Genomic DNA, 12,735 nt, shown 5'->3' with positions numbered 1-12,735 from the left:
TAATGTCTATTTTTGTGAATTTGAAAAAGTTTAACAAATTAAAAATTGGTTTCATAGTTAAGAGTAGTTATCAGTCTAGAACAGTGGTTCCCAACCTGGGGGCGATAATCCTTAGGGGGGAGATCGGGGGGCGACGAATATTCAAAAGATAAAAATTGCTAATAATAATGACAAAAGCTATTTGAGATCGAAATTGAAAACAATGATGAAGATTTCGAACGCTTGCTCCTATATACAGATGTGAGATGGCTTTCAAAAGGAAATTGTTTGCGTCGTTTTTTCGAATTTTTTGACTCGGTTACTGAGTTTCTCGACACCACTGATCCTGTTTTAAGTCAGAGTTTGAAGCAACGCAAGTTGGAAACTGCGTACCTCACTGATAGTTTTGAAAAAAATGTACAAAATCAACGTAGAACTTCAAGGAAATAAGGTGAACATTATCCAGGCTAAGGGAATCGTATCTTCATTCATCGCCAAGTTTGATATCTACAAGTCAAACATTGGTCGCAAAGAGCTAATGCAATTTCCAACTCTTAGAAAGTGTTCAATGGCAGATATCGAGATTCTCGAAAATAGAATCTTAATTTTTACTGATCACCTTGATCAGTTAAAAACTGATTATGGAATCAAGATTTAAAGTTTTTATGAAATTAGAAATTCCGGATTGGATTTTCGATCCTTTCTCTTTTGAAGTTGTGGATAAGCTCACTTCCTCTTTGCACACTGAGTTTTTAGATTTGAAGTATGCTAAAGTCGTCTTTAAAAAATACGGTTACGAGTTAGCTTGGGTAAAGCTTATGGACACTTATCCACAATTGTGGAAACAAACTGAGCCGCTCCTCATCTCGTTACCGTCAACATATATAGTGGAGAGAGGATTTAGTTCTGTCTTCCAGCTCCTCACAAAGCAAAGAAATAGGTTGGACATTTGCTTCAAAGAAGACTTGCGACCTGCGTTTAAATCCGAACATAAAACCTGACATTCAAGCTTTAACTGAAATACACCAAGTACAGGGCAGTCATTGAAGTGGTAAAAATGTTCTTTCTCACTCTTCATTTTTTTTTCTCAAATTTTAGTTGCTAACGTTTTAACTTTTTCTTGAGTACATTAAAATATGAATTTTAAAAAAAGTACTTATGTTTTGGTTATTCCGTTTTAAATATCATTTCTTTTTGAAAAAATAAAGATGCACAATTTTTTTTAAATTAATAGAAATGGCAGGATAAAATTGCCTCCTTACTTTTCATTATAATTTAAATTAAAATCAAATATAACTTAGCGTTTGGTTGCTCACAAGCAGCAATGAATGGTTTTTGAGCAAAAAGAGAAAGGGGCGATATGTGTCGGCCAACCACAAGAGGGGGGCGATGGTTCACAAAAGGTTGGGAACCACTGGTCTAGAACAAACACAGATTTATCGCTGTTCTACAGGATAATAAATAAAAAAACGTAACAAATAAATATAAAATAATAATTAAAAAAAATAAAATGAAACGTAAAAAAAAAATTATAATAAATGAAATAAGTTCTAATACAAATAATAATAATTAAAAAAACTAGTAATAATATAGTTATAGCTATGTCATTTAAGGTATCCATCTGACTGAAAACTAACAGTTTCGATTATATTTTTTTATTATTATCCATGTTTAAACTTTAGTTCATTAGCCTTCCGAAACCTTTTGAAATTTTTGTCTCCAATTTTTAGAAATGAAGTTACACTTGTTTTTTTTTTTTTTTTTTTTTTTGGTCTGCTGACAGATGTAACCGGAAGTAAACTGTTTTTTTTTATTTTGCTTTAATTATTTTAACCCATATTTATTTGAATCAATTATATTTTTTAAGGCAAAAAAAATTTTTTTTTCGAATTAAAAAATTTTTACTGTCAGAATTTTAATAGCGTTTTCTATAGAAAGTCTCTTTACGCTAACAAACATTGCAACAACAATTATAGAATTCTTTGAAATTTTGAATATAGATTTTGTATAATGTTGGGGATGCTTTGAACTAAAACTTAAGGTCTAAGTTTAAATCGGTGTTTTTATCAAGCTTTAAATAATAATTAGATTTTTTCTTTACAAATTCGATGTTAGCTATGTATTTATAGTTCTATTTCATTATTTATTTTTTTTAAGATTTTAGTTTAAGACACAGGTAATCATATTATCGATCTATTGGGTGTACAAATAAGTTCCTGTTGTTCATTACAAGATGGCACTACCAGAAGAATATGTAGAAATTGACTGGTGTTAAACGTCTTATTGTAAGTTTGTTCATCTGGTAGCAACATAACCTTGAAGTATTAGTGATTCTGTATTAGCATTATGTAATTATTTTCTTGCAAAAATGTCAAGTTTTATGCCAAATAAGCGTCATTTGCGTGAACTTTTTATTTACTTCTTTAATTTGAAGAAATCTGCAGCTGAGGCTCATCGATTGCTTGGAAAAGCATATGGTGAGGCTGCTTTAAGTGAGAGAAGTAGTGAGTGGTTTCAGAAGTTTAAAAATGGTGAGTTTGACGTGGAAGCCCGATATTGGAATAATATTTGTCATAAACGCAAAAAGAACTTGCTCTTACATTACAAGTGACTCAGCAAGCAATTTCAGATAATTTAAAATCGTTGGAAGTAATCTGTACAAGGAAGTTGGGTTCTATATGAACTGAAGCCGAGAGACATTGGATGTCAATTTTGCATGAGTAAAATGCTGCTTGCCAGGCATAAGAAAAAGAGGTTTCTGCATCGTATAGCCACTGGTGACGAGAAATGGATTCACTACGATGACCCAAAGAAGATATCATGGGGAGCACCTGGCCGTACTACAACATTGACACCCAAGCCAAATGTTCGTGGAAAAAACTCATACTGAGTATTTGATGGGATCAGATTAACATCGTCTATTATGAGTTGCATAAACCAAGCGAAACCATTACTGAAAGTCTCTACCGAACGCAATAAATGAGATTGAGCTGAGCACTCAAAGAAAATCGTGCCCAGTACTACACCAGACATGACAAAATTATTCTCCTGCGTGATAATGCTCTTCCACATGTTGTGAAACCGGTCAAAACCTATTTGGAAACACTTCATTAGGAATTTCTACCACGCGCACCCTATTCGCCAGACCCTGTCCCTTCAGTTTATCACCTATTCCTGTCGATGGCACATGGTCTATCTGAGCAGAAATTTACATCATTTGAAGAAACCAAGGAATGGGTCGATTCGTGGATATCCTTGAAAAATGAAGTGTTCTTCCGTCGTGGTATCTGAATGCTCCCAAGATGGGGGAAAAGTAGTGTCTTTTAATGGATAATACTTTGAATAAAAGATAATGTACCGTTTTTTCACAATAAACTGCTAATTTTTGATAGAAAACGGCAGAAACTTACTTGTACTCCCAGTCGAAAAAAAATTTAAAAATTTATGCATTACAATTAGTTGTAGAGCTGTTAGCTTGACGTAATAAAATTTGTAGTTGTAAGCTCAAGTTAGGCTTTATTTTGAAAATTATTTTTTAAACTTTAATTTAAATTTATAATTTTAGGACTTCTGCTTAACAAACAAAATTAAAATCTTAATTTAGCCTTTTTTTTAAAAAAAGAAAATTGTGTCGAAAACAATCTGATATCGTAATGCCCAGAGACCTGGTTTATATTTAATAATCATCTTGTAGCTAGAGGTGAAAAGAAAAAAACTGTGTTCATTTAGCATAAGATTAACATATACTTATTTTGTTTACTCAATATTCTAAATGTGAACCTGAACTCATCTTAAGTATAATTACTAACAAAATTATAAGGACTATCCTAAAGCAAGTTTTTTCTTTAAATTTTATACCAGGTAAAAACCGTTTATTTTCTGTTTACGTCATTTTAAAGGTTAAACATATGTCTACGTAATTACAAAATCGGTCTATGCTTTTTGTAGATTAAGTTTTTGTTTACCCATGTCCTAAGTAAATAATGTGAATGATTTTTAATATGGTAAGTGAATTAAGAGAGAAAAGAACATGGGAAAAAAAAGAGAATGAATAAGCGATATCAGCGTATACTAAAATAATTTTAGAATTGAAAATGGTGTTTTGATTTTTTAAATTGATAGTTTAAGAGCTTTTAACCCTGATCGGTTGATATAACAGCATGTTCTTTTTTTGGCATTTCAATTGTAATAGAGCAATACTTGTCCCCAGATTCATTACTAAGTTTGAATCATTTGGGAGAGAAAACGTTCCATTTTTCGCTGTAAACATTTCGAAACATAGGAGAGAGTTAAAGTAGACAAATGGAATATTTCTGATATTTATCACTCGAAAGTTCTGTATAAATTTTGTCAAGAGGGCAAAACTGTGTCTCATTTTCATATTTAGTTATAAGACTAGTACCTAATTGTTAAGTAACAAATGACTAAAAAAAAAAGTTTTTTACGGTAGAAAATTAACTTCTTAATTTCGAATTTAATTGCCCCTTTAGATAAATTTTATTCATCGCTTTCAATATCAGATATAATAATGTGAATGAATATGCTTACTACAAATTTTAATAGAGTCACACTTGTATTTAATGAGTTTAATAAAAGAACTAATGACTACTTGGGGGAAAGTATGAACAAATAAGTGAGAGCCTACTGTGAGAACGGCAAGATTAAAGTATTCTTTTAGTATTAAGTATTCTTTTAGTAAATTTACGTAGCTTCTAGCAAGAATTTTCTTTTTTAAAATACCACTTTAATGTTTAGTGGTCTTTTTGGGCACTATTTTATTCACCAATTAACATTTAGTGGTGGTTACAAATAATATTTAATGATCTCGGTCTGACTTTGGTTACCACTATTATAGTTTTCCAAGAGTTGTAGGAACCCAGATACAATATTTATACGTTTCCCAAATCCTAGAATGTTCAAAAAACATTGGCATGAAGTCATTATAACATTGCAAGCATGTTTGTGGTGTTAACTCTACAACAAAGTCTTTATTCCATTAGTAGTTTCGTAAAAGCATGAAAAAAATGAATTAAATTTTTATTTACAGAAATCATATTTGACACAGACTCTTACTTTACTGCTATCAAATCTGATAATCAATTTTAAGAATAATTAGTAGTAAAACAAACACCAACAAAAAAACTTGCAGTTGAGATTTCGACCATTTTTTTGACTAGTTGGAGTGCTCAATTTTAAATTGGTCCTCTGTGCAGAATATAATTTTTAAACATTTTCTGGCCTCAAGTAGGATTTATCGTTAATATAAATTTTGACTATTTTCCAGCATAAACGAAGCAGGAAATACAAAACTAAGATGCAGAAAATAGAAAATAAACATATTTTTTAGTACCACGTTTGTTCAATAGACTTAAAATTAGAAAATAAATTTTTAAAAAAATTGTCACACATAACTTAAGTGGAATTTTTAATGGTGATACCATTTAAAATTCCACTCTCTCCGTTTTGGTGAGAAAAATATACATCTATTTGTTAGCACACTTTTCAAACGTAGTTTTTAAAAATATGTTAATTTTCGTATTACAACTTTAAAAAGAACCTTTCAGAACTATCAATTAAAATATGCACTCTTTTTATTTTATTTATTTGCACGCTTTATTCTTTTTAATGATTAATGAATTTACTTTCTGACACTTCAAAAATAAAAATAAAAACTTTTTTTAAAATTGGAGCAAAAAAATTATTCTTTAAAACTTTTTTTTATGTAAAAAAAAAATAATGAGAACAAAATTGGATGCATATAAACATCTCTCTATGATAATGTGTTAAAATCATAAGTTTATTTATTTGCTATATCATAATTCAGATTTTTAAAATGTTTAAAACATAATAATCGATTAGACATATTTCCTCTTCTTTGAATTCTGACTGACGTAACCCTTTTTCCCGATTATATAATAACATGTATTATATATTAGACTTACACCACTTTCCAAATGGACTTGTTCCACTTTCAAAAATAACTGCACGTGTGTTACTAATAGAAATATTGATGAATGAAATTGTATTCCTTAAATATAACTTCATATATCTTAAATGAATTTAATTACCAGAATGAATCGTTGCTTGTTGCATACGTGAAGCAATATTAAATTGTTTAGTTTAGGGAGAAAAATATGCATATTTCTATATTGTTTCATTCAGTTATTTACTTTATGAATGATTTTTTTTAAATATTACATAGTACTGAAGAACCTATGCAATAAGAATACTTACCATAATACATTACATTTTAAATGCTAAATTTTAAAATGCTACATTACCATTGTAGCATTTTAAAATTTTATTTGTTATACGTACGAACTTATGCAAACTTAATGCTCACAAAAATAATTTCTTCTTTGTTGTTGGGCTAAAAGACCTCTACAAAAGAAGAAAAAGATTAGCAGGATTGTTCCAAGAAAGTAAAAGATTAATGATGTCATCTATGGTCGATGTATGAAATGGGTTTCATTTTAGCTTTTAATTCTATTTCCCCGAATTCATTAAAATTCCAATACACAACTTAAAAACACCATAGAAAATTTTATGTAGAAGAATTTGCTTTTGGGCAGCTTATAAAAAGGTTGGAATAGCACTAAATGTGATTTATTTCATTATTAGCATACAAAGTATATAGATGGTCAGAGTAAAAAAAAAATTTTTTTTTCTTTTTTATTGTTCAGGATGTTCCGTAAAGACTATCCTTCATGTGTATTTTCAGAATCTTTGCCAAAAATGAAACAAAAAAAAATACTAATTGGAAGTCGCAAAGTTAATATCTAAGTAAAAAGCAAAGGAAAACGAAATCATACTTCTAGCAAGCGAGTGTTATAAGAAGATTTAATTTTAGGTTTAAAACCTGATCAGGGCTCGAAAAACAGCCCGTCCGCCCGTCCTCGGCGGTCAAAAATTTCCCGCGGACAACGAATTTCTCGAATCCGACGTCCGCGCGGACGGCCATTTTCCCGTTAATTTTCGTGATACATTTTCAATTTTTGTTACTAGAATTGATGTTTTCTCTGTCTGGGAGTACTGCAGTGTTTGAAAGGGGCTTTTCAGCAATGAAATTACAGAAAAAAACACACATTACTTACTGGTCTTAAACAAGAAGCGTTAAACGTAATTATGAACATCTACCTAAATGGAAAACCCCTTTCAGATTTCTGTGCAGAAACCTCTGTAAATCATTGGCTTGATTGTATAACTGGCAAACGTCATATTTGATTCATTTAAAAAACGCAGTACCCTCGGATAAATTGACATTCCAGATAACTTGACCTTAGTCATTTAAATTATTTCATAAAAGAAATAATAGGTTACTATTATTAACCTAGTATTTCGTTTATTACTGCATAATGTAATCCAAGTAACTACTAATTCATTGTGTAAATTTACATAAATGTTTGTAATAAATAAGAGAAAATTATAATAAATGTTTGCAATAAATAAGAGAAAATTATAATAAATGTTTGTAATAAATAAGAGAAAATTATATTTTTATTTATTTAGAAGCGACGGGTTAGTTTCAAAGGAGGACGGGTACATTGTTGGGCAAGCCGTCCTCGGGGACGGGTAAAATTTCTGAGTTTTTTCGAGCCCTGAACCTGATGGTATTTCAACTATATCATCGTTTAACTCCTCTCTATTACTCTCCTCAATCAAACCTGTCTTGTTGTTTATTAGATTCTCCTTCCAGCAATGTGATTTCAAAATTTAATTAATTATTAAGTAATTTATCCGCGTAGATATTAATGTGTGTGCTTTTTTATTTTTATTTTTAAAAAGGGGCGCCAAAGAGACATTAAAAGCAGTCTATATAGAACGTCCTGTTCATTAAGGCAAACGATTCTTGATAATGGAGGTCAACTTAAATAGATATTCAACTTAGAGGGTGATCAAATCGATGGTTTTGCTATACTTTTTATGATAAAAAAATAATATAATAAAAGATAAAATATGATAATATTTCCTTAAATTGTTCTTATTTATGATTTTTCTTTCCAAAAAATTAAGAGAAAAAAATACTAATTTTTAAAACAATAATACTGGCTACTATCAACTTATTTTCCTAATATGAGTTAATACTACAAAGCTGCTTCATAATAATTTCCTAATAGTTATTTTTTGTTTGGAAAATAGCGCATTTTAGTGTATTTTGAAACTTGGTTTTTTATGTTGTTTAAAGGATCTGCAATATTATAAAAATTTTCTGCATGCAAATGTTGTTATCCTTCAAAGCGAATCGCATTGTATGAAAAATTTATTTCTATGGTTGCTTCAAATTTCAATGTTGTAATCTGATCTTTAAAATTGTATTCTGATGTAAATTTTCAAATTCTACATAATCAATTCAAAAAAATAATAGTAAACTACTCATGAACAGCATACATTTATTAAAAAAATCTAACAATATTAAAAATATAATTGTATAACAATGTAAACAAAAGAATAATGAAAATGAAGTTTAAAAGATGATAAATGAGCTGAAAAAAGTTTCTCTCTCTCTCTTTCTTTAAATTACACTACGTCAATTGTCCAAAATGATTTCTATTTTCAGTTTTCTGCGAAAGTAATTGTTCCATGAAAATTTCATGTAGAATTTCTTCCTCTTGAAGATGTTCAAGAAGAAAATGGGTGCTGTGTCCAAAATTTGAGTTTTGAATTTCGAAGTGTTCTTCACTTTTTTTTCTCTCTTCTAATTTAAGAAAGAAAAAAACAGTTTTAAAATACATAGTACACATACATATATGTACGCATAGTTAAACTAATGATATCCATTATAGCTAATAATAACTAAAAATTATATAATTAAATAATAACTATAATTGTAATTATTAAATCAATTTTCAAAAATTTGTTTTGCCTGGATATATGAAGAAAAAAAAGTTTGGTTAAAATCTCAAAAGTCATATTTTTAAAGAAAAAAAATTGCCAAAACTCTATAACAATACATTATTAATACCTGCAATTCATTTTATTTATACGACAATACATTTATTTATACCTTCAATTTTGTACTTCCTAAACTTGTATTTAAGTTATTACTATTACATATTACTATTAAAAGGAAATAAATTCAACTTAGTCTTAATTACATAAAATTTGATAAAATATGCTTCTAAAATATTTGAAATGCATTTTAATACAAATTTGGATTACAAAATTATGAATATAAGATGTAAAAAAAATGTCACCAAACGAATTTTAATCTTTTTTTATACTTAACTAATTTTGATTTAAAGTATATTTTAAACTCGATACTTAATTTAAACTCTGTCTAAAGATTCCACTTTTTGTCTAAAATTACTAAAATGTTGTAAAGTAATAAACGAGAATGTAAGAATATTTGCCAACGCTAAGATTGCAAAAGAATTACTTAGTGGGATTTCCAACATTTCTTCTTGTTTCTGTTTGCTTAAAAATAATACATCTTCAGGTGAATATATAATATTTCATTTTAAAATAACCTTATGCTTTAATCCGAACATTTTTAGCACTTTACCCTATAATTAAATTTAAAACAAAACGTGAGTTTTTAGAAATAATGTTTAGGCGATGAAACTGCCCGCAATATCCGTAGGAAACAGCGAATAGATTGCAGAACCCTCTAGTTAATTTTAATTCTCAGATTCAAATAATACGTTTTAATTAATTTTGTTTTATGGCATATTTAATAACCGACGTTGAACAGTCAACCCAATTCTGAGTATGACGACTATCAATGTTCAACTTCGATGCCTTGTAATTTTGAACCCTACCCAGAAAACAAGGGAACTCCTAGGTCAAACATTGGGACAAACTAGCCTTCGTGGTGGACTAAGCGGTATTTAAGTTACATTGAGAGGAAAACCTTTCACGGTTACCGTGACGGTAAGGGGACTCTAACCCATGATCCATTACCACTAAGCATATTTTACATCACCACTGTGGTCGGTGCAAACCGGGTGCAGAATTCGTATCAACCAGCCACCGCTGGTATTTGAACCTGGAGCACTTCATTAAGAGTTGTTATTAATTTAGATATGAACTGTATGAAATTAGCTAACTATAAAGGTCCTTCTTTTAAAACACAGAAAATAAGCGATTGAGAAGCCGTGAGATGTGCGTGTCTTTATTAAGAAGGGTGCCGAAGGCCTTCTCATTGTTATATTATCATTCATGATATCATAAGTAATATGAAAGTGCGGTAAATGTTATTAATTAAATATTATTTAAGGCACTTAAGAAAACAATATAAAGAAAAGTATAGAGTCGCTCGCTTTGTTTTAATTGCAAAATATTTAGCTGATAATATTTACCAAGTACAAGAAATTTTTTTGCATTAGACATCACGAAAATAACATTTATTGTCTTTATATATTAATACTATTTTAATTCAAAAAATTTTTAACATCATATTTTCGATAATTTTTTTTTATATAAATAAAGTATCCAGAAAATGAAAAACGTACCTTCATTTAGAATCTTGTAGATTCTATAGTCATTGGTTTTTTTGATGCATTTAATGCATCTGAGTTTCAAAAGTGCAGCCCGCACTCTTTGCTTAGCTTTACAAATAGCTTTCGTGTCATCCGCATTCCAAAGTCCTTTCACTACAGCCCATTCCTAATAAAAAGTCACCAAACTATGAAATTAATCAACAAAAAGAATTATAATAACTTAATCAGTAATATTTTCTTATGACTTGCGGATAATTTTCTTCTTCTCCCCAATCCAAGTAGCTGTTGGGAGGAGTGAAGGGGGAAAACACGTTTCAAGAACTTTTCCTGTTGTTCCCCTAAATATTGTTCTTTCCTTTCAGGGACTAATATATAATCAGGGATTTTATATCTATGCTTGAGACCTTGAGGGACTGGTTTATATTATAAGTATGGAAGCTAGCCTTCGTCTCCTATGCATGTTCTTTGTTTTAACTATATTATGTAGGGGTCAGTATTTCAGACAAACTTTCGTTTCGGGTCGGTGAGAAAAAAGAAATCAGGGGAGAGAGAAGCTTCCCTCTTTGATGTCATGTTTTCATTGCAGCAGACATTCTTAGACTTTGTGTCAAGGGGAGTTCCTTCTATAAGCAATACTAAGCAACAACTTTTTCAAAACTTCTGTTTGCATTTTCGTAGAAGAAAGGAGGAGATTGCATAGTTTGTTTATCAAAAGAACTTCCTTCGCCACAAGGTCTAAGTTCGTCTGTTGCTACGGAAACAAGAAATAGCGCATTTTCAACCACTCTCTTCCCCTTTCTCTTGCCGACCTGAGGCAAAATTTGTCTTAAATGTTGACCCAACTCTTCTACATGAAATAGTTAAAACTTCGTAACCATGGTCACCGCCACTGCACCAGTCGTACGGCAAGGAGAGTTCTTTTCATAGACAGACTATAATTGCCAATATGTAGCCACTAGCAAATGAAGAAGATGTATATAGAATTTTTATTACGGGCATTTTCTGAAAACTTACAGAGTAAGAAATGAAAATGATGTGTTAGAATGATTTTCCAACATTATAATTTTTGCATGAATTACATAAACCAATCCAAAGTTGCGTAATATATGCAATATAGAGTTGTTTAACATATACGACTTTACGACATTTCAAAGTTAAATCGCGTTTTTCAGGAAACCATATTACTTAACCTGATCTTACTCATACTTCAGAAGTAAGTTCTCTACAATGAAACTAAACTATTTGATATATCTGTTTTTAAGAAGCTTCAAAATTTTACTCTCCCATATATATATATATATATATATATATATATATATATATATATATATATATATATATATATATATATATATATATATATATATATATATATATATATATATATATATATATATATATATATATATATATATATATATATATATATATATATATATATATATATATATATATATATATATATATATATATATATATATATACCTATTCCTAGAATTATCAATCTTATATAGAGCTTATAAGGCGCGTTATGCATCAGAAATTGAAAAAAGAATGAAAAGTTTTAGAAAAGTTTAAATGATATTTGTCGACTTTTCCGAAGTAAAATCATGGTTCTCCTTAAAATTAAACTTCAATGAATAAATCAAAAGCGGAATCAAAATTAGTATGTAGCATCAAAGTTTTTGAATGCCTCCAGAGTACGTAACACTTTTCAAGGGTTAAAGGGTTAAATTGTCAGTTCAACTGGTTCAAAAATCGCATCTGAATGCGGTGACACTAGAAATAGATAGGAGCGTTGTAAAAATTTAGATGTAGTCAAAAATCAGAATTACGTCAAAATTCAAAGATCCTTCAAAATTCGATTGTGTAACAAAAATATTGCTGACAATTTTTATTACTGGTTTTAATTCAGCTAGAAAAAAAAGCATTTTTATAAGAAGTGATAAAGTCTTAAAATACCTGTTTAAGATTTTATGATCTGATAAAAGTTAGCAATATTTATTCGCTTATTCAGTAGACGCTAGAACCTACTTCAGTTTGAACTTGACAATATAAAGAGATTCTTTAGGAGGAAGGATCATTTTATAAAATACAAACGCTCACTGAAAGAGGAAGCGAAGATGAAAGTTACTGCGATATTTTGCTCAGTGTATTTTTTGGACGGACACATATTATAATTTGTGGCAGTAATAGTAAGTAGAAGTATCTTCAACGCTCTGCCAGGAATCAAATAGGAAACAAAATTTTGATTTAAGGAACTATCCAAAAATAACATTAACAATCTTAGAAATTTTATTTATGGTATAATACTCCC

General features: G+C 29.5%; 1 protein-coding gene across 9 annotated transcripts in view; it reads right to left on the bottom strand.

The window, feature by feature from the left end:
* Positions 1-8,355: 8,355 nt before the first annotated feature.
* The window catches only part of LOC107446827 (interferon regulatory factor 8), a 29,502-nt gene continuing 25,122 nt past the window's right edge, over positions 8,356-12,735 (bottom strand). For all 9 annotated transcript variants that reach the window (XM_021144327.4, XM_071181998.2, XM_087159647.1 and 6 more), the window contains exons 3-4: positions 10,431-10,584; positions 8,356-8,674 (exon numbers count right to left, since the gene is read on the bottom strand). In XM_021144327.4, the coding sequence (XP_020999986.2) occupies positions 8,502-8,674; positions 10,431-10,584 (327 nt within the window). In that variant the 3' untranslated portion in view covers positions 8,356-8,501. The remainder of the gene's footprint in view (positions 8,675-10,430; positions 10,585-12,735) is intronic.

This window comes from Parasteatoda tepidariorum, chromosome 3, assembly GCF_982258835.1.
Source record: "Parasteatoda tepidariorum strain Cologne lab strain chromosome 3, Ptep-v5.0, whole genome shotgun sequence".
Taxonomy (NCBI): Eukaryota; Metazoa; Arthropoda; class Arachnida; order Araneae; family Theridiidae; genus Parasteatoda; species Parasteatoda tepidariorum.
Note: the sequence above shows the minus strand (reverse complement) of the source record. Positions and strands in the feature narration are given on the sequence as shown.